This window comes from Cyanistes caeruleus, chromosome 1 (assembly GCF_971803275.1).
Source record: "Cyanistes caeruleus chromosome 1, bCyaCae1.hap1.1, whole genome shotgun sequence".
NCBI classification, from domain to species: domain Eukaryota; kingdom Metazoa; phylum Chordata; class Aves; order Passeriformes; family Paridae; genus Cyanistes; species Cyanistes caeruleus.
In genome coordinates, this window is record NC_141701.1 from 41,154,032 (window position 1) to 41,177,464 (window position 23,433).

Here is a 23,433-nt window from a genome sequence, read left to right on the forward strand (position 1 = left end):
GAGTAGTTTTTCAAGGTTTGAGTACAAGTTCAGGTATTATGTTTCATATTAATACACTTTTACTTTCTAGAAATTCAAATCTCAGGAATATCATTACTACCTAAGACACTTCCTTTGTTATGTACAAATTCTATAATATGAACATTAAGCTTTTTTTATTGATGCAGATGACTGAATTTTAAAACTCTAGATCCATGTACAGCTGCTTATGTGCTAATTCTCCATATAAGCAGTTCTATTCAATTCAATACCTTATCTGAAGTATACAGCAGGACAGATCTCAGATTTGACTGCTATGATTTTGGGTGCTTTATGCTTCATTGTTAAAGATACTTTGTTAAAGACAGAGCTGAAAGCTTTCACAGAATTTAGTAAAACACCTCCAGCCTCTCTGGTGACTTTATCCTGCTCCAGTTCAGCACAGCCAAGAAGCCTTTGTAGCCTGTGGTTTACACCTTGCCTCCCTGGGCCAGCCATTGCTCCTCAACAGACCAAGGTTCATGCAGCCAAGTAAATATGATCCTGCTCTTACTGGTCAAAAGCTGCTGGCTGGCTTTAGCTCCACAACGTTCTACAACAACTATTGCCTCACATGCATTAATTTCAGCTCTGTGAATAGGAGAAATGGCTGGTAGACCTAGGCAGTGTAATTCTAACAACAGCTCTAAGAACCAACTGAGGCAGTGGACAACATTTGTGCAACTTCCAAGTGTTTACTGAGTACCAATAAGAAATAAAATTAACTCCACAAAAATGCCAAACAGATTCTCTTCCCCCAGTTTCTCAGGGTTTCATAAATCCACTTCTAGGGGATAGATTAGAAGAATAAATTACAGAGTAACCTGCTCTGTACCAGTACACAGCTTTCCTACAGATAAAGTCTTTACATACTAGAGCTCACAGGAGTATTTCAGTATGAGAAGTTCAGTCTTACACAGATGATGAATCCATACAATAGCTAGACAATTAAAACTTTTAACAAGTATGGTCTTATATACTTGCCTTGTTGGATTTTGTAGTTGCTTTCATTTCTATTTCATTGCTTTACAAACAGTAATCGTTACAGAATATTTTTGTCTTCCCTCCTAATTTCTTCTGATTTATTAGGATAGTATTAAATTAAACAAGGTCAAGTTCTTGGTCTGTATTGGGTCTTTCTGAGATGAATTTTAATTTTCCCACAGCAGCCCTCATATATTGTGCTTTGCATTGGTAGCTAGAAAGATATTGATAACGAAACAAAGTTTAGGATACTGCTAAGCAGTGCTGGCACAGCATCAAAGCTGTTGCTCCAGCATTCTCTCCTCACCAATAGGCTGGGGAAACAAAATCTTGGGAGGGCAAATAGCCAGGACAGCTGACCCAAACTGATCAAAGGGATATTCTATACCATATAACATCTGCTCAGCAATGAAAGCTAGGGAAAAGGAAGTGAGGGAGGGCACATTAATTATGACACTTGTCTTCCAGAGCAACTACTGCATGTACCAAAGCCCTACTTCCCAGGACGTGACTGAACATCAACTGCTGATGGGAAGTTGAGAACAAATATTTTGGGTTTTTTGCTTCCATGTGTGGCCTTTGCTTTTTCTTTATTAAGCTGCCTTTATCTTCACTCACCAGATTATTTACATACTATTTCCTTCCCCTCCATCCCATTGAGAAGGGGAGGGATAGAGAAGCTTGGTTGACATGGCAGCCAGCCATGGTCAACCCATCACAATGATGCAATAAAGTTAAACCTGACTCTGAGCTTTGGACAGCTATCCCAGTGATTGTAACAAATTGGCAGTGTTAACACATGCAAAGTAAAACACAGGAAAAAATGACTTTAGCTATATGGAAGCAACAACAAAAAAGTCCCTACTGTAGCTATAAACATAAAGCAAAGAAGTACAAGATCTGGGAGATACTTATGAGCTCAGGCTCTTGCTTATGGTCCTTGTCTGAGTATGCTTGCAGCTACTTCTGTGCCTGGACATGTATCCCACTGATTTGGACTTCTAGACTGGCCTCCCAGCCTAAATTGAGTCCCATCTGACCATGACGGACTCCTCTGAAGACTGTCCCTAAGCCTTCTCTGTCCCTCCATGGGAAGCAGAGGGATAGGATCTTTGCCTGCATAGGCAATGCTTTGTCCAGCCTCACTGCCACCTCTTGGCTTATCTTCCCCATAGGGCAGTCAGTCCTTGCTGCTCTCAAAAAAGATTATTTCACCCAGTGTAGGTATCAGATGATGTATCTAACACAAACAAAAGGAAACACATTTTAAAAATACTATCACATTGCAGAGCTCAATACCATAATGCATTGTAAAAATCAACAGCATAAAAAAAAAAGCAACTTAGAAAGAAGCTTTTGAGGACAGGTGCATTAGCAGCTATTAAACAAGATGATGTGTGTTTCATCTCAAACTGCAAAATATGCTGAGCCGTAGATGCAAGTAGAAAGGTCACCCATCATCTCCCTACATACCTGGTCCCAGCTGATGTCAGAGGAGAATATGAGCCAAGGTGGACCTAGAAGGACCTTTATGAAAGCTCCTATATTTCATGTCTCTGTCAGCTGCCGTGGAAATAATAATGCAATTTCTCCAACAAGGCAACTCCCTAGGGCATGCATCTGTCAACCAAGAAGTCAAGTTTCAACCTTCAGAACTTCTTTACCTGCACAAATCTGATCCTGGAAGGTACTGGGAAAATCGTGAATGAAGAAGTGGAATTAATCGAAGATCACACCACCTTTTCTCCCACCTAAGTCCTGGGGATGCTGGCCATGAGGAACATGATAATGTATCCTGAAAAACATTAAAAGGTCCTTCTCAGTTTTAAACATCACTGTAAGTACTCAGCAGATTTGGAAAGAATGAGATAGACTTCAAAGACTCTATATTTAATTTGGCAGTGTTTCATTTTTCCTAAATCATTTGTCATTAGTTATTAGGGAGCACTGCAAAGATTCTGAATAGGATCTCTAAATTATTCACAATATAACCATAATTCAGTTGTTTCCTGTGGCTCTGTACACATTTACATACATATCTTCTCTAATGATATCACCTCAAAACCTGGTAATTGGGAATGAATTTAACATGTGATGAAAATTGTCAAAATTGTCAAAACTACATGCTTTTGATGAATAATTTTACCTACTTACAGAAGACATGGCTTATATTAAGACTGAACTTTATCATGTTTATGATCATATCTAAAAGAATGAGTATATAAATACCTAGAGTCTAATTTGACCAGTATTTTTCAAGAATATAGATTTGCATGAGAAATGCTTATAAAAAGTTAAATTATCAACATCTGTTTCTAAAAATACAACCCCTCTTAATAAAATGCTTTATAAAGTAGTGCTAATGATGATGTTAATTTTCTGAAAGAGCATGATTCTTCTAAGTGCCTTCTTATAGCAACAAAGGACGAGGAAAAAGCAGAGGTATTTAATGCCTTCTTTACTACAGTCTTTAATAGTAAGACCAATTATTTGCCTGGTAGCAAACCTCTGAGCGGGGAGACAGGGATTAGGAGCTGAGTGAAGCCACCATAATACCAGGGGAAGTGGTCAGTGATCTGCTGCAGCATTTAGGCACACACAGGTCCACGTGGCCAGATGGGATCCACTGAAGAAAAGTGATCAGGAAGTCACTTTCCATCATTTACCAGCAGTCCTGGCTAACCAGCAGGGTCTCAGTTGAAGGAAATTGGCAAATATGATGCTCATCTACAGAACAGGCAAGAAGGAGTATCTGGGGAACTACAGGCCTGTCAGTCTGACCTGGGGTAGGCCATGGAGCAGATCACTGTGAGTGCCATCCCACACCACATAGAGGACAACCAGGGAATCAGGTCAGCCAGCGCAGGTTTATGTAAGGCACATCCTGCCTGACCAGCCTGATCCTCGTTTATGAACAGATGACCAATCTAGCGGACAAGGGAAAGGCTCTAGAATTTGTCACCTGGACTTTAGTAAAGCCCTTGGAACAGCATTTTCCTGGAGAAACTGGCTGCTCATGGCTTCAATGGGTGCACAGTTCACTGTGTAAAAATCTGGCTGGCTGGATGGGCCCAGAGTGGTGGTGAATGGAGATACATGCAGCTGGTGGACAGTCATGACTGGTGCTGTCTAGGGCTCAGTGTTGGGGCCAGAACTATTTAATATTTAATACTGATGATCTGGAAGAAGGGAAGATGAAGTGCACTCTGAGCTGACAGATGACTTCAAGTTTGGGTAGGAGTGTCAGTAGATCTCCTGTAGGGTAGGAAGACGCTGCACAGGGGTCTGGACAGGCTGAATAAAAGGACTGAGGCCAATTGTCTGAGATTCACATGAAAAAGTTCCAGGTCCTGCACTTTGGTCACAACAACCCCAGGCAGCACCACAGGCTGGGGGCAAAGTGGCTGGAAACATGCCCAATGAGAAAGGACATGGGGGTGCTGGTCAACAGCAGCTGAACATGAGCCATCTGTGCCCTGGTGGCCAAGAAGGCCAATGGCATCCTTGCCTGGATCAGCAATAGTGTGGCCAGCAGGAGCAGGGCAGTCAGTGATTGTCCCTCTGTACTGAGCACCGGTGAGACCTCACCTTGAGTGCCATGTTCAGTTTTGTGCCCTTCACTCCAACAAGGACATTGAGGTTTTGGGGCATGTCCAGAAAAGGGTCTGGATGGAAACGGGTCTCTGAGGAGCAGCCGAGGGAGGTTGTTTAGCCTGGAGAAAGGAAGGCTCAGGGGAGACCTTATTGCTCTCCACCATCACTTGAAATGAGGCCGTAGCCAGGTGGGATTTGGCCTCTTCTCCCAAGTAACAAGTGACAGTATATCAATATATAAGTAAAATTAAACCTGCTGATTTACATTCTTTTTAAACTCAAACTTCATATTTTTTTATACTGGTATCTTCTATAAAATAAATATTACAAAAAATAAGTATACCTTCTATTTTTCTAGAGCGTGCATGTTGTGTAAGATCTATGGAATTATAAAGCTTTACAAATTTGAACTTTACTTTTACATATATGTTCATATATCTTTTATGTATATGAAACAAAATATCACAGTAAATATCATGTTAGCTGAGCAGCAGGCTTTTCATAGGTAGTTCACTTATTTAAAACACTGAATCTCTGGTGAAAAATTCCATAGATCCAATAAAAATAAATAAATTATTGGCTAGGAAGACTACACTAGGTTGTTGTTTTGAACATCTTGAATTTTTAATGTTTTCTCTCTGATTTTGGGAACCTTTCTTCACCTGTGATTAAACTAGGGGAAAAGATGAAATGCAGTAAAAGTTCAGATACAAACTGTAGGCCTAAATATGGCTACAAGAAAAATGTTAACCCTATCTTTAGACTACATAACACTGTGAACTGTTGACAAAAGACCAAAACCAGTCTTTTCTACTTCAAGTTCTGAGTCAGAAGTCTCCTTCATATGAATCAGCAAGACTATAAAGTAGGAAACAAGACTATGACTGTAAGTCACAGAATCATGGAATGTGAGTTGGACAAGACCCACAAGGTTCATCAAGTCCAACTCTTGGCACTGCACAGGACATCCCTAATAATCTCACTGTTCCTGAGAATTTTTTTCAAACTCTTCTTGCCCTCTGTCAGGCTGATGCTGTGACCACTTCCCTGGGAAGCCTGTCCCAGTACTCAACCATCCTCTAAGCAAAGAACCTTTTTCTAACATCCAACCTAAACCTTGCAGTCACAACATTCCCCTGGGCCCTGTCACTGGTACCCACACAGAAGAGATCAGGGTCTACCTATCCTCTTCCCCGAGGTCTCCCCTCAGTCTCCTCTTCTCGAGGCTGAACAGACCAAGTGACATCAGTGTCTCCTCATACAGCTTCTCCTCCAGACCCTTCACCATCTTCGTTGACCTCCTTTGGAGCTAAGACCTTTGTATTTGTATTATATTGTGGTGCCCAGAACTGCCCCCAGCACTCTAGGTGAGGCTGCCCCAGTGCAGAGCAGAGCAGGACAATCCCCTCCTTTGCCCAGCTGGCCATGCTGTGCCTGATGCCCCCCAGGACACGCTTGGCCCTCCTGGCTGGCAGAGTACTGCTGACTCATCTTCAACTTGCCAGTGACCAGGACCCCAGGTCCCTTTCTGTGACATTGCTTACCAGCTTCTCATTCCCCACTCTGTGTGTGCACCCAGGGTTGCCTTCTCCCAGGTGCAGAATCCAGCTCTTGCCCTTGTTAAAATTCAGAGTGTTGGTGGCTGCTCAGCCCTCAGACTTGTCAAGGTCTCTGTAAAGCCTCTCTGTCTTTGAGGGAGTTAAAAGTTCGTCCAAATTTTTGTATCAACTGCAAACTTATTTAGTATCCCTTTGAGTCCTGAACCCAAGTCACTGATCAAAATGTTGATGAGCGCTGTGTGTGAGATACAGCCCTGCAGAACCCCACTAGTGACCATTCACCAGCCTAAATTCACTCTGTTCACCATAACTCTTTGTGTCCAACCATGAGCCAGTTGCTCACCGATCACATGTTTACACTGCTGACAGAACTCCTTCTTGAAAATATTCTGAGAAAAAGGAAGAGCTGTGGCATAAAAGTTGTATGTAACTTAGGAATTCATATTGAGGGCTCCTTTGGTTTTATGAAGAACTCTGTTCCCATGACAAGGGGACATATAAGAACCACATCTTGGTCATCGCTAGAAAATTTAATTTAGGGTGAATTACAGACTCATGATACTAGATTATATTATTTAAATGGAAAGAAGAACACTTGGTTTCAGTTAATTATTTCAGTTAATTCTTTCTATTTGAGCTATTTCTAGTTCAAATGGAAACTAGAGCTCATCTAGATAAGCTTTGACACCTGCAAAAAAGAATTCACAAATAAAAGCATGTTTTTATCATAAAAGCAAAATTAGAATTACAGCAGCTAGTTGAATAAATCAGCCTAGGATCTACTGCCACAGAATTTTTACATACATACATTCATATCTATATAGATACATGAGAAAGGTCTGCTTTTGTTGATGCTGTGCAAATTACATCTATTTTTATTGTTATTTGATATATATTTTATTGATGTTATCTATTTATAACTTCCACTTCCTAAAATTTGTATATTTCTGAAGGGTTTTCCAGATGATGATTGTGTTTAAATCTGTGGTATTGATATTTAAATCTGTGGGCTGCTATTTAAAACCTTTAATAGAAAAACATGAAAGTACAATAAAACAAGATGAAATTTAGAAGTGGCTGCTCAGCATGGCTTACATTTCAGGTTTTTAAATATTTGTTTTTTAAATTATAATCTATACTGGTTTATTTTTTCTGTGGTTTTTCTATTTTCATCTATCACAAAGCCAAATACTCAACAAAAACCCTCAAATTATATAAAATAAAGGAAATAAAATAAAGAAAATTTTGCATTTTCTGGCTAAAAAAAAAATTTAAGTCCCTTGTTGCACTTCAGAGGCATCTTTTAGTAAATATCTGATCAGACATCTGTAGCATTTTGTCCCAGAGACATTCTGTTCCATAGTGTTATCCCACTTCAGGTAAGATTTTAAGTACACATTACCAGAAGTAAAACACTCTCACCTTAAAAATAGGCACCTAATCATCTTTTGCCAAAAACTTTAGATAATGCATGCAATAGTAGTAATGGAAAATATTCTCAAAAACTTTTCTTCCTTTTTTATAAATAGATATATTTTAATTTTAGGAATTTTAATTCCTATGCAGAGAAAAAAAAATAGAAGGAAAACTTTTGCAAAGTCCCTAATGCCCATGTAAACAGCAATCACATGTATCAAGGTATAATCTCAGCTGTAATAATTTGTGACAGTTTAATTCCCAGCCATAATTTCTGGCTATTTTTTTTTCCTTCTACAGAACTGTCTGTCTCCTGAGTTAGCTAGAGCTCCTCCCTGTTAATGTCCTTTATTTGTACTTCCAATTAGTTATTATACTATAAATATTCCTCTGTTTAATTCCACTGAGGAGATTCAAGCTCTTACCGTGTTGTTGGGGTGGTAGTTGAGATGCAAACCACTGTCACAGAGGGGAGAGGATGTGCCACTGCTTTGGTCACTGGGGGCACCTAAGACAAATACAAACACAAATTCACAAGAAAATTCTTTATTCATCTATGATGACATATTTCAAATTTGTATGTGTATGTATCCATTCTCCCCATACCCTAATAACTTCTATCATATACAGCATTAATTTACTTTCTCCATTCAGCCAATACCAGTCTTCTGGCTTGAGTGGAATGTCTTTGTAAGCTAAATAGCTCAAGAACAACTTTCCCAGTGCTTTGATTAAAAAAAAAAGTTAATGTCTGTTTGACAAGAAAAATCACACATTTCTTTCAAATTTGATAATAAAAGGGAAGTGTGTACCTTCTCTGTTGGTTTTTACTTGAAGGAACTCATCAGATAACCATTTTGTTACTCTCAGTGGAGTTTACAGTTCTGAATGTTCTTGTAATGGTTTAAGAAATTACAGTGCTACACCTCAAGAGTGACATGATAGGATCCATGCAAATGCACATTCCTGTGCATCACGCAGGCTACTCTGTGGTACCACAGTGTCATGGGGTGGCTTTACCTTTAAGATAGCTTTGAGAGCTAAGGAAGTTGAAACTGCTGGTGGCTGATGGGAGTCTTTCCTCCTGACCAATTATCAGTCATTTCTAAGAATGTCTAAGCAGTTTTGACCATTAAAAAGTAAAGTCAACTTGTAAACACCTCCTTAAGATGTAAAATCAGAGCACTCTGGTCCTCTTTTGTTTCTGGCTTTTGAGAAGGTAACAAGGCTCTGTCGTGGCCTCTTCTTCCCCGCCCTCCCCCCCCACCTAGGCCGGACAAGGCCGCAAGGGAAGTGGGGGGAGGAAAAGAAAGCAGAGCTGGCCAGCTTAGTTTAGTTTTCAGTTTCTGCTGCTGCTGGACTGAAACCTGACACCATGAACTCTTGCAGCTTTTTTAAAGCTTTTAATTCTTTTATTACCTGGATAAACGTACAGATTACTCCTTTTTCCCAGAAAGACAGAGAGAGAGAGAGAAATCAACATAGAGAAGACATCATAAAACCACCAAAAACAGTGAAGAAAAGAGTTAAGTTTTAAATAGGAAAGAGAGAATAAGGAGATGCTTTACAGCTGAAATATCTTTCTGTTAAAGCTATGGAGATGGACAATAGTAGTTGAAAAAGACTCCTTCAATTCATGACACAGTATTGGGAGGAACAGAGTGTTTAAAGTGTAAATTTTGAGCAAAAGAGAGAGTACTTGTGATACAGTGAGTTGCTGGAACTGAGTAAAGCGAAGATTTTGAAGCCTTGGGGGCAATGAGAAAACTGTTTTCAAGGAAAGCTCACAGAGACAGATGAAGAAGACTTTTGCCTTTGAATGACTTATCCTTAAAATGACATCCATAGACTCATGGCCCATACACACCTCAGAGTGATGTGAAATGAGAGGAGAAGAACTGATGACAGATTTCCAGGCAGCTGACATCAGAGCAATAGAAAACTATAACAGAAATAGTTTTCTTGTGAGAAACTCCATAAGTTAGCAGAAAGAGACTTCTGTTTCTCTACAAAAACTGATAAAAAGACTCTAGCAAGAATTGGGACTGTTTTAAACACCAAAGTTCTAAAGTTTTTTTTGTCTCTATGTTGTCACGTGTACAAAGAAACGGTCAAGTAGTGGGAGATAAAAGGGTTTTCTGGAAATTTATTCTGGTGTTCTTATTCTTGTAGTTTGTTAATAAACTGTCTTTATTCTTTTTAAGTTTTAAGCCTGTTTTGCTCTTGTTCTAATCCATATCTCACAGCAAGAAGTAAATAATTTTTAATTACTGGTTTAAAACCACGACACACAGCCTTTCATAAAAGGGACAGAGGTACTGGGACACATTATTATTTTAGAATAGAGTGTTCTGGTTTTTTTCTTGTTTCATTTAAAGTTAATACATAGACAAGAGGAAAAGACAATATTCCATCAAATGTTTGTATAAAATGTTATTTCATTATTTAGATTATTCCTGCTAATTTAAAATCAAAGGCTAGAAGTATTGAAATCAAATATTTATTGTTTTCTTGCTTAAAACTTGAGCAATTTAGTTCACTCTTAGGGAGCAAAAAGCAGAAGGAAAGCAGAGGCTGCAAAAGGCACAGGCTGATATATAAATATGCTTAGATATGCTGCAATTGTCTATAATTATGCATCCACACTTACAATTTAATATAATTAAAGGAAGACAGCTGTCTTCATACGACTCTCATGGGTCTAGTTCACTACAACTCAGTTTGGACTAAAACAAAATACTTACCATTCCAGAGTAATTTATTCTTAGGTAGACAGACATCACCACCAAAGCCTCTGAATTTTAAACAGCAAAATTAAGTCCTCTAAATATATACACAAAATCTCATTTTCACATTTACTAGAAAAAATTCTCTGGGACTAAAATACTAGCTGATGCTGCCTGAAAAATTGATTTTAAATACTCTGCATGTGGATGTGAGCTATTGCAAACTAATGTAATTCTACTGTTTTTCCTGCAACTTTACTGATTCACACCAGCCAAATGCCTGGTTATCTGTTTTTCAACCATAGATAGCAATTTTTCTCTTGAGGTCAATGTTAACACAAGCCCTGGCAAATGGACTCATATTTAGGCAGTAAGGATGATTGTAAAAGCTGCTGTCAATCACTCTTAATGCATGGTAGTTTCAGAAGCTGCAAGTGTTCATGGGTATTGAATTGAGGGTTCTTTTGGCCAAGTAATAAAGGCTTACATGCACAGTCTTCATTCAGTGGCAGTTTGAGAAAAGCAGGTGCTCTTTTCAGAAAGGACACAGTTAGGGTCACCTCTTCCCCTGCGTTGCGAAGGACCTGTACCTGGAAAAGAAATATAGGCAGACACCTTGAAATAAATTTATGGCCAAAATGCATTAGGAAATGTAAGTAGCACCATACAGCTTTCCCATAGCAGACTATAACTGCTTAGCAGATGATTGCAATTACATTTTTTTGAGAAGAAACCGAGACATAAAACTTGCTATGTGCTTGTCAATTGTGTTTCTAGCCACACATGCAGTTAATGTGGTGAGGGGGGCATTAGCCTCCTATATGAGTACTGGCTTTGACCTGTGCTATTGAAAAACTTGCTCCATTCAGCTATGTAATTCCTTCTTTCAGGTGTGGAATCATCCTCCCTAGCATGTGTTTATTTTAAAAAAATAAATACATATTTTCTTTATGCATATGAATTTAGTCTTATAAATCCTCAACCAAAACAACAGTAGTTTCCACAGCTGTGCCATAATTCTATGAGCAAGTCGTTCCAACACTCAGAGTTAAATTTAGCTTAAGCACTATAGCATGGATGAGAGACCTAATCTTCATCATAGACACAGAGGCAAAGAACCTATTTTAAGCCTTAAATCTTAGATAAGCACAGGCTTAGGTCTTGCCAAAGGGCAGCTTGCATTTTGGACACAGAATGAGCAAAGCACCTATCCAGCTGTGAATACTTTTAGCCTTCATGTGCTCTCCCATAGTTTCCCCTTTGGCTTTTGTTCATCTTCAGCTTTTTTGGGGTACAGCTGCAGATACACAGCAGAGTGAGGGACTCCAGGCACCTCCCAAGAGTGGCCGTAAGGAGGCACAAAAGCAACTAAGCAAAATGCTGTATTAAATAGCTGAGGAGGAACATCTGAATTGGCTTATAACATGAGAGCCAAGAAGAATCAGATCTGTTTCAGAGAACAACCATTTCCTGTTCTGGCCCTATAACTTCAAAACTCTTCAAGGGTTGATTTAATTTGGGCTTACAATGACAGAAGATTGCACCATGCCTCTCTTTGAGTGACTGTGTTCATAGTGTGCAGAGAGCCAGCTCACAGGCAGCCACATTCAGAGAGCTGCTACACAGTGAGACATTAGGCAAACATTTTAAACTAGCACATATCTGCTCCCTTTCTCCTGTGTAGCTGGATAACACACAGGTAACCCTTCCATCATGCTGCTGCTTGTGAGAAAGCCTTGTAAAAAATGTATGAAGTATTGCTATTCTTTAATTATGCCTGTCAATAACCTACTCAACAGATTTATTTATATGCATGTGTATCACCATATTGGGATGCTTTCACATGGAATCACTGCATTATGCTGTTAACTTAAAGTAATTCTTCGGGAAAAAATGTCAACTTTGCCTTGAAACACCGTATTTCCTACTCCATGCTGGTTGCCACAGAGGGCTGACAATATGATGACAGAATATTTAATTCAGTAACTGAAATTTTAGGGTCTTTATTGTTTAAAATAGCACAGTGGTTGCCAATGCACATTTTGCAGTTTAGTATGTATTTATATGTATGTGCGCAAATAAACACAGAAACATCAAAACAGATTTAACTAACTTCATGCCAAAAGCTTCATCTGTAACACAGAATCATAGAATCATTTAGGTTGAAACACGAGTCTCTTTGATGAGCAGTTCCCATTTCTGAAGCATTTTCTATCTTAAATTTGTAAGTGGCAATTATTTCCTAGAAAGATGACTTGTGCAGAAAAGTAGACCAAAACTCCAAAGTCCTGAATTCAACCAGAGAAAACATCCTATATTCTCAGCCTCCCTAGAAAATTCATTCTTTTCCTCTCTTATGTAGCAGTCATACAGTTCAGAGTAGTCAGAGCCAAAGCAGAAATTTACAGGTATGTACTCTATTGCTTCGACAGACTAGAAAAAGTTCAGGAAAATACAGCTACTTTCTGCTGTTAAAAAAAAAAAAGTATTTATTTTTGCTCAGGAACAGAGAATAAATAAGTGAAGAAGTTACAGCATGACTATGTTTAATTTATAAAGTCACCTTTTAAGATAAGAATAAGTGGATATCATCTGTGAAAAAAGCTGAGACAGTAACTGCCCTAAATCGTTCTTCCAAGAGTCTACATGATTTCACTTGATAATATATTGCTTTGTAAAGCCTGTAACAGGCCATTAGTAGCCTACTGTGACCTTTTTCTCTAACCCCTCTCTCCCTCAAACCTCTTTATCTCACAGGATGAAAACTGTAAGCTGGAACACATTTTAGTTGAAATCAGCAATACTTGTATCAGTGAACTGTATTTTGGAGTGTATGAAGCAAATAATCCAGAATTTTGACATGTAGAATAAAGACTAAAGAGAGATAAAAGATTAAAAGAGAAAACTACTAGGTAATGATTACAACAAAGAGCAGATGAGTTATTGATCCCATTTTGCTTACTTTCTAGTTATTAACAAAGCCATTCTGGGAAATAAGGTTAGGTGAAGAAAATGAGAATTTTAATTACTTCATTGTATTCTTCTAGCTTTCAGTTGAAAGCTTTACTGTTATTACACGTTCTTTGCTTTTACTTTACATAAGAAATGAACAATCAAATTACTAAAGATAATGCTAGCCACAAATAACAGTCTGTATCAGTACTGAATTTAAATTAGGGCCTCATTCCCGCTGTGTATAAATGGTTAACAAAATAATGGTTAACAAAATTTTGTTATAAATGGTTAACAAAAAAAGCTATGTTTCTGAAACATAGCTATATAAGTAAAAAGATTTTCAGTTCATTACTGCTAATAGAGAAGCCATTTCTAAATTTGCATAAAATAAAAATATTTAAAAGATTTTGCAATCCTGGTCACTGGCAAGTTGAACATGAGTCAGCAGTGCCCTGGCAGCCAGGAGGGCCAACTCTGTATCCTGGGCACAGCATTTCCAGACAGGCAAGGGATGGGATTGTCCCGCTCTGCTCTGCACTGGCGCAGCCTCACCTGGAGTGCTGGAGGCACTGGAGAACACCACCATTTAAAAAAGACAGCAAGCTATTAGAGAGTGTCTAAATGAGAGCCATGAGGCTCGTGAAGGGTCTGGAGGTAAAATCTTGGCTGAGGTGGCTGAAGTCACTTGGTGTGTTCAGCCTGAAGATGAGGAGACAGAGGGGAGACCTCACTGTGTTCTTCAACACCCTCAGGACAGGAAGAGGCGAGGCTGGTATCAATTGCTTAATTCCCAAGACCAGTGACAGAACTCAAGGAAACAGCTGAAACTGAGTCAGGGGAGGTTTAGTTTGGATATCAGGAAAAGGTTTTACACCCAGACAGTGGTTGAACACTGGAACAGGCTCCCCAGGGAAGTGGTCACAGCACCAAGCCTGACAGAATTCAAGAAGTGTTTGGATAACACCCTGAGGCACATGGTGTGACTCTTGGGGTGTCTTGCACAGGAGCTGGACTTGATGTTCTTGATGGGTCCCTTCCAACTTTTTATCATATATGAAGTGTTTGGTGAAGGTGAGAAAAATTCCCAGTGCTAAATCCAGGGAATATTTGTATGACAAAAACTTAGTTCAATAGTAGACATAATATTTCCTATTTTTAACTAGGTTATATATTCCCATTGTATGCCATGGAGAAACTCCCTTCAGAAGAGATCTGTCAATTTCTAAAGCAATGCATCTTAAATTGAAGAAAATGCATGACCAGACACCATTAAAAGATTTGCTTATTGTTTGTATCATTAAAAGGTAATGAGCTGTTTTATTTCCAGAGGCTATACAGATCATTCAAGATGCATGTTTTTGGGGGTTTTTTGTTAATATTTTTGAAATATTCTGTGAAGCCTTAGATTTTAGGCATATGAATTTACCTAAGTTTTAATTTTTCTAGTTAAAAATTAATAATAGTATGTTGATATAGAAGTTGTATGGATTAAATAATGGAAAGCTATTTCGTACTGCTTTTATTACTTTATTTAGCTTTATTTTTTAATTTCAGCTAATGAGTAATACCAGCTATTCATTGTTGGTGCTCAGCATCTAACAAAGCCATGCCTGTAAAAGAAAGAAGCCATGACACTGAAAAATACTAACATCTCCTCATCAACACTATTGATATATATATATTAAATTCCTGCTGCTGTTTTAAAAATCATATATATATATATATATATATATATATATAAAATTCAGAATACGTTCATGTGAAGAGAACTACACAAACAGAAACATTAAATATTGGCAATAAACTTTCTTATGCAATATACAACCTTACTACCAGTGGGACCAAGAATTAATTTACTTCTACCACAAACAGCCTAACATCAAGTTAGGGTGTTCATGAATGAAGTGAGATAAGCAAAAAGCCCAGTAGCTGTGTGAAATGTTGACATTAAAAGAGTCAGTGTTTCTGGAGCAACAGTGACTATATTTCTATGCAATTACTGTAATGACTGTTATTTGGGGGTTATTTGAAAAAGTAAATTTTATGGTAATGTGTGATATTGCTGAAGAAAATATCTGCATAGTAACAGCAGTAATCTGAATTTTTAATAATGTCTACAATGATATTGCCTTTTAATTTTATTTTAAATTCCCAGTTCAAGAAAACATTTGAGCATATGCTGAAGTCTCTTTCCATATATTCAGGAAAGCAATGAAGCATGAAGTCCCTCTGACTTCACTACGTATTCTTTCCTGAAAAAGATTATAAATCCCCTCTCAAATTACCAGTGAAATTTACCCACCAATAAAGTGGTAAGGATTTAAAACAGGGCACTTATCCCAAGATGTGTGTTCTCTTGAACTGGAGCAAATTTCACTCTTCATTTTTTAAAGAAAAAATAAATTTACTGGTGAATAGCTTGAGCTTTATAAATTTTGGGAAAACAGAAAAAAAAAAAAAAGGGGTAGAAGACTCCTTTCTAGCCACTCTACAGTTACACAATGCACGAATATCAAGTCCATCAGCAGATAACACAGCACACATTTTAACACAATCACACAGAGGTCAAAAGCTACAGGGTTTCATGCACACAACTGCCTTGAATTTGAGTTTATTTTAAAAATCAACTGCTTTATTTAGTAAAAGCCATATAGTTAATACAGAATTATTAAGAACACATTAGTGCATAGTGAGTTTTTAATTCCTATTATCTAATAGTTATCACAGTATTTGCCAACAATTGAAGTGAATCACAAAATATAATATCAAGAGGTATCAAAGCTTTTTTTCCTTCAGAAAACTTCTCTTTCCAATATACTTCCATTTTATGGCAGAAATTCCTACTCAGACTGCACAACTGAAAGTACACTTCAGACTATAGTTTGACACTATCACAATTGTTAAGTTTTAGCTGTCTGGCTCCAAAACCCATGTTAGATATTTAGACTCAAATTCAAATTCAAATTCACACTAGAACTGGGGGCTTGTCGCTATAGGACACGGAATGGTTCACACGGACACGGTTCAATGCATGATAGGGAAAAGGAGGAGTTTATTTTTGTGGCTCCAGTATTTATAGATTCTGAACAACGACCAGGGATTGGATAGTTAGGTTACCACCTTCCCAACCACACTGGTCATGCGAAATGTCCATCAAAAGACGCTTCTTGGAAAGAATGTATAAACATCTGTGTTTATACTTACTTTCCTGGGAACATGGCTAAAAACTATGAAAACAAGATTAGAAGGTTTAATTTTCAAGGTGTCAGGGGCTATCTCAAACAAGGGGACAGGTGCACTTCCCAAGAATACAGGAAGACATGCCTTTCTATTCTGAGCTCTCCTCTGCTTCTGTTTCCTGCTACTAGCACTGTTTTGAAAAAGTGCAGGGGGATGCAGTAACATAAGAACCTACAGCAAAGACACCCTCTAGTGCCCACCACTAAGGAATTATTCTGAAAAGTGCAGATAGAGGTTAATGGACCTGCAAGATGACACAGCAATGGAACTGAAGCAGTGCTTGTGCTTAGTGAATGCACCAGCTACTAAGGCACTACACAAAAGGTCATTTCAGAGTAACATACACAGAGATTCAGGGTTTCATGCTTTTCAACAAGTCCCATCAGGCTGGCCACTTAGAAGTAAAATTACTCTTGATCCCAGCTGACAGCATGTGTTTAAGCTAGACCATTAGGTTGTTTCTCAGATGTACAGAATTATACCAGTCATCCTGTAGGTATATTCAGGCTTCCTTCATTGATCCTTGCTCTATCTGTTTTCACAGGCTCATGGGCTTTAGTTACAGAAGTACCAGAACATGCAACCTCGAGACTGCTGTAGAAAGCATTAGCAGAAAACTAAGTGATCCTTTTTTAAAAATAGATCTCATCATCTTTCAAGCCTACATGCCAAGTAGGCCACTTATATTAGCTAACACTGAGAGACACATACAGAATTTCCTTCACAGAAATGACTAAAATAATCAGATGCAAGCGATATGAATAAGTGTAATGAGAAGTTAGGAAAAATAGATTAATTTAATAAAAAATTATTGAGAACATAATTAACCTACAAAATAAAAAATATCCACCAAACAATAGAAGATCAAATATAGATCACACAGGGGACATAGACTCCTGTCAGTTCTTTCTTCAATGCACTTAAAAAATAAAACATTATTACTGTTTCTTCAGTGATCTATTTAAGATCAAGTTGGGAAAAAAAGAATATGGTTTCAAACTTTTAAGTCTAACATTTGTGGAATGAAGCACTTCCAAATCTGTCTAAAAGATCTGACAGCACCTTTCTGGAAATCTCTAGCCTTTCTTATGCTCCACAGTCAACATGAAAATGTTTATTACTCTTTCAGTCGGAATACAGGGCAACTAATTATTGCTTAGTTGTGTGATTATGTTTTGAAAAGTAATATAGGAATGCCTTAGCAAAAGGTATCAATGCAAACAAAAAAAATTATTAAAAGAAAAGTCTGCAGCTTTTTCCTGTTTTTCTTTAATTAATCTTAGTATTAATAATATCACACATAAAGATATTCTATAATTTGCATTCTTAAGTTATATACCCTAATTTTGAATTCTGTTTCACTGAAAGCTGCATGTACTGGTCATCACAGTTCATATTAAATAATTAGAAAGCCATTACTCCAAATCAAGGAGTTGGAACTTTAAAAAATGTTATGTTTTCCAAAACTGAGAGCACATGCTGGAGGCCCTGACTCATAGGTCATATGGGACATCACGGGTCCTTGAACTGAAACATTTCATACCATATTCTGAAATATGAAAATTAACAACTTCTTAAATAGATTCCAACTATAATACATTATTTACCATGATCTGCCAGTATATTCTTTGACTCATCAAAGCTGGCAGTTGATTCTAATGCAAATGTTCATTTTAATATCAAACAATGGGTCCTGTTAATGATTCTCAACCTATGGACTACTATTGGTGTAGGCCTGTGGTCCATAGAAGAAATACACAGAGATGCATTTAACAGCCATTCAGCTCTACATGATAGGCAGCTATTCAGGACAAGTAAATACCTATGAAAACACCAAAAAAAGCCCGAAAAGAACTAGAAGGCCTCAAGCCAAACTCTTTCCAAGCTTTATGAGCTTTTTCGGTATATCTATTTGTAGTGAATGCCAGAGTTCAGGGCTGCCTATCTTTGTTTTCACATTATGTACTCCATGAATGGCCCCACTTCTCCAGGATTATTCAGCTACAGTAAATGAACTTGGTAGTTCCACAGTTTTACAGAGTTCTCCACTTAAAACACTCACAGATATTCCACTTTTTAAATGTGATTATGTATTCGGCTGCTGGGCACCTTCTCTCTGTCAAAGCTAATTCATGAACACATATTTTTGAATTAGATATGTAATGGCTTTCAAAGCAACTGGCTAAGAGAAACAAGACAAATCTCTTAAAAACACTGAAAACAACAGAAATACCAATAGAATTTCTCACAGTGCAGTTGAAATTAAGCAGCATGTAATTTACAATTTTTTTCTTGTTAAATAGGAAACTTGAATACTTTTGGACAATAAAAATCTTCAAGGTAGTTTTCTAACTGTATATTACAACTCTATGAGACTTATAAAATCACCACTTTTATTTAGGTAACCTACTCAACTCCACCATTAATCAAATGTTATAATCCATAAGCCCAATTCTGATTTCAATTAGTTTGATTTACATGTATGTTTCATCTTCACATACAACACACTTTCATTACAATTGTAGATATGTCAGTAAACTCATCAGTATAGCCCAGAAATTAAGCAATAATAATAATAATAATAATAATAATAATAATAATAATAATAATATAATGTAATAGCACCTATTGACTTCTACACAGCTTGCACAGCTTTGAGTGTGCAGTGATGTGCCACTATGATGAATGATAGGCTTTCCCATCAATCTACAGAGGATTTCTTATTTAAGACACAAGGTTTTTGGACTTCATCATAATTGGAAAGCAACCATGATGGTATTCTATGCTGACAATGTGGTTTGGTTTTTTTTCCTTTCAATTAGTTATGGAGCAATCAATATCTGTAGCACCTGGAACACGTTTTAAACAGGCTCCAGAGATTTTACACCTTTACCTTTAAAGATGTATGACATTAAAATTAAAAGATTTTTTTTTTATTTTCTTTTAAGCAGGCTATATTTTAGTACAGAGATAATATGTAGAAATTCTTCCTACTCATCATATCTGCACAAAACCCTTGTGGAATCAATCTTTATTACTCATACAAATAGGATAATTTCATTGGATTCTAGTCCAATATAATATAGTGTTGAGAATAAGCCAGAACTGTAATTTACTAATTATTTGTAGGCTACCAACCAGTCCTTGGTGGTGCAATTCTCTAATAAGAGTTTCAGATAGTAAGATATCAATAAAACCATCTTTAAATGAAAGCAGAGAAATTTAATAAGACACATTCTCTTGGATGTAAAACAGAAGATTATTTAAGGTATGTGTAATATACACCAACTAAATATCCCATCCCATATAATATAAACCAAGTAAATTTCCCCAACATCTGTTTAAGCCAGCTTTTGATTACCATCCATCAATCTGCAAAAAAAATGACAGACTGTATGGGAATAGGACTTTCAGGTGCTAAGAGCTGCCCCAAAAAGACAGACTCTGTGTAGTATACAGGCCAGAGCTTCAATAATTAAATTACTAATAAATGAAATGTGAAAAGTAGCACAACTGGTAATAATATTAGAATCAGTTATGTAGAATATTAATATTTTGCCTGCAAGAGCTATATCATACAATGCATGATAATGCAATGACTAGTCTAGAAAAAAATAGAGTATATAATGCATGATCTATCAGTGTAAGAGAAAATAACATAATCCAGTACATAATCATGAGCTGAACTGAAGAAAAACATTGTACACAATCTCTCAAAACCAAAAGCCAATTATCCAGGAAAACCTTAGAAGAATGACCTAGCACTTATGACTCTCCCCTCTCCATACAGAAGTCACATAAAATACAAAATATAGCAAAAGATTAAAGACATTACCCATGTTACATAAAGAGAAATAATCAGCAATATTTACAGAATAAAACACTATTTTCCATTTATCTGCATGATTCCTAGACTTACCCAGTTACAACTGGAAAAAAGATCACTAGAAACCCTCTTATGAATGGGTATGCATTTTTCTTTTTCTGGAAGACATACTAAAAAAAAAAGCTTCATACAGAAGTTTTGCTTTTTCAAAAACTTTTTTTTTTATTTTTTAAGTAAGGGTAAAAATCAAAATAAAGTAAAAAGTAGAAATGTTTTTTCCTAATCAACTGTGACAGAAACTAGAAAATAACTTGGAATTAAGGTCTCCACATTTTTCAGGTAATGTGTACTCCTCAACAGGAAGAAATAATTCTAATAAAATTATTCATTTAAAGATTTTGGAGTTCTTTCTTTTCATAGTTGATCATAATGCACTTTTTTTTCTTATTATAGTAATCATCTTGACTGGTTTGAGTTTTTTAACCCTGATTACCAATAAAACAACAAATCTCCTTAATAATCTATGAAATACAGAAGAATCTCCTGCTCTTTTAGTCATTTTGTTGCCACAATTCAAATTCACCAGCAAAGAAAGTGTTCCCCTGGTTGAATTCTATATGAAATTTCTAAGACAGTAAAATTTTTATGTGTGCAATTTTTGAAAGGCTCATTAGTAGTATTCAAAATGCATACACATTACCAGACTGTATAACCTGCCAGCTATTGTTCCTGTTCCTAATGCTTGAAGAGTGAAAAACATCCAGTTGACACTGCATTTTTTAAGTAAAGTCTTAAATTTTAAGACATATTTTGAACAGACATATGTCTATGATTGTTGAAAACAATACAAGTGTTGCATGGCTTGAACATTTTGCCTGTGACTGTGGAGAGCTCCAGGTCAGGGGAAAAAAAGAAAGATCATTCTCAGAAACAAGAGTTTGTTCACACTAATCCCATTGCAAGGCTGGGTTCAAACACACAGCAAGTAGTAAATTTCACATTTACATATTCAATATAAAATTTGCTGTTGGCAAATATGACCTTAACACTTAGTTTTCATGAATGGTCACACTAATCAAGCACCAGAATATAAATGCTCATGAAAAATGAATAAAAAGTGGTCCTAAAGAGTTTGAAATAAAATTCTAATTCTATATTTGAATAAATATTACCATACAAACCTATTCCTATTTGTTCAGTTTTAAATGTTATCAACTTCAATATGACAAAAAAAAAAAAATCTTGTACAAATTTATATTTGAAGTAATGTTTTAGATCAATATAAGCAGTTAATTCTGCTAAGCTTCTTGGCTGCTCAGGATCTACTCTCTGAGAAAGATATTTTAGTACTTCAGGGAAAGTGCGCAGTGGGAAAAGTTCTCAGCTGAGAAAACATAAGAATTCTGTGATTCTGTAATATCTTTTCATGCCAGTTAATGTAGTGACAGTTTTTATGCCCCAGATTAATTGCACTGCATCTGGTTGAAGTTGAGAAAATTAATTTGTTGTTCAAAAATAAAAAAGAAAATCCCCAACTCAATAAAATAGGTAAATCCATAATTTTATGCAAATACATATGTATTCTGCTGAACTGGGATCCAATATAATTATAATTTGAAAATTTCAGAAATCGTATTGCCTTAACATTTTTAAGATCATTTTCATCAGTGTCTAAATTTTAGAGGTCTTGGCAAAGCTGGATTTGGAGGTACTCATGCTGTATTTTAATTAACTGAAGAACATTTATAGATATTTTGGAAACAAAAAAGATTAGCATATAATTCCAAAGAAGTAAAAAAGATAATTTGCATTTCAGCACAATGACAAAAAAGTGCTGAATTACAGTTTTAATCATTTTATAGCATGAGGCCTTTGTAACTTTCAAAATTAAGCATAAATCTGATATATTAATCAAAACTGATTAGGCTTCTTATCCAATTGCAACCCTTATTTTACCTTTTCTTATTTTCTTAATTAAGCAATAACACCACAGAAATCCATTCTTGCCAGCAGTTAATTACCATTTGAGACTACAAAATCTTATAAAAACAATAATTTATAGACTATTATATAGAGTGAATGTGCTTTCTGAAACAAAATTTGCAACATCAACAATAAAAGAAAACCAGAATGATTTGTATAATTCTATTACATTGCTGCTAGGTTATTATGCCAGAATATTACAAATGAATCCAAAAAGTATAAGCCTCACTTTTAGAAAGTCCAAGCCTTTCAAACCTTAATGATTCTATTTTTACAAATTTCTCTGTGCTCTCATTTTCTATAAAAGTTCAGAAAATAAGAAAAACACTGCTGATACTACATAACTCCATGATATCTAATGAACATTAAATACAGATGCTTTGACTCAACAAAGCATGCCCCCATTAAGACAGCACTTCCCTGTTGAGATATAAAGATCCTAGCATACTAAAATCTGCAGTTGTAAAAGTAAAATTAAAAATTTAAAGTCTTAATGCTTTCAATTTCCAAAGCTCCCAGTGTTTTACTTGGAAAAAAACAAAACAAAACAAAACAACTTTGTTTCAAAGATCTGTTGTTGCCATTGTTGTGCAGGTGATTCGCTTTACCCTAAAACCTCACTTATTGATTGATGGAAAGATGCTTTAAAAAATCTGTGAAAACTTGTAATCTTTCATGGTGATTACTATTTAAACAAAATATTTTATCAGTTAACATTCATTATTATAAACTTTAGCTCTCATCAACATTTCTCTGAAATCACTGATTCATTCAGAAGTGCACAGGGGATTTTGAATATGCTTTGTATTCGACCTCCCATGTAAACATGACTGAACAAAAGATGTCAAAATAACCTCAAGACGTCTGAGAAATGGTGGAGATTTTGTGAAACATGCCTGTCTATCCATTTACAACGTAAGTATATCATACTCAGAAGGGAGTATAAGAAGGGAAGGCATTTCAGAAAATCTAGAAACATCCTCATTACTTCCTACTGCAAGCCAGTGCTTAAATATGGGAATTTTTTGATTGTAGAACAGTCCCTTGGACATTCCTTTTAACAGGTCAGTAGAATTAAAATCTTTTAAATGCTCTCAATCACTACTGGCTTGACAAGGGCAAGTGAAGTGGA

General features: G+C 36.4%; 1 protein-coding gene across 5 annotated transcripts in view; it reads right to left on the reverse strand.

The window, feature by feature from the left end:
- The window catches only part of SNTG1 (syntrophin gamma 1), a 315,782-nt gene that overhangs the window by 96,066 nt on the left and 196,283 nt on the right, over positions 1-23,433 (reverse strand). For all 5 annotated transcript variants that reach the window (XR_015286694.1, XM_086888380.1, XM_086888383.1 and 2 more), the window contains 3 exons: positions 10,785-10,887; positions 7,997-8,079; positions 2,667-2,797 (listed from right to left, as the gene is read on the reverse strand). Coding sequence is in view for 4 of the 5 variants with exons in the window: in XM_086888380.1 (XP_086744506.1) it covers positions 2,667-2,797; positions 7,997-8,079; positions 10,785-10,887 (317 nt within the window). In the remaining variant the exon portion in view is untranslated. The remainder of the gene's footprint in view (positions 1-2,666; positions 2,798-7,996; positions 8,080-10,784; positions 10,888-23,433) is intronic.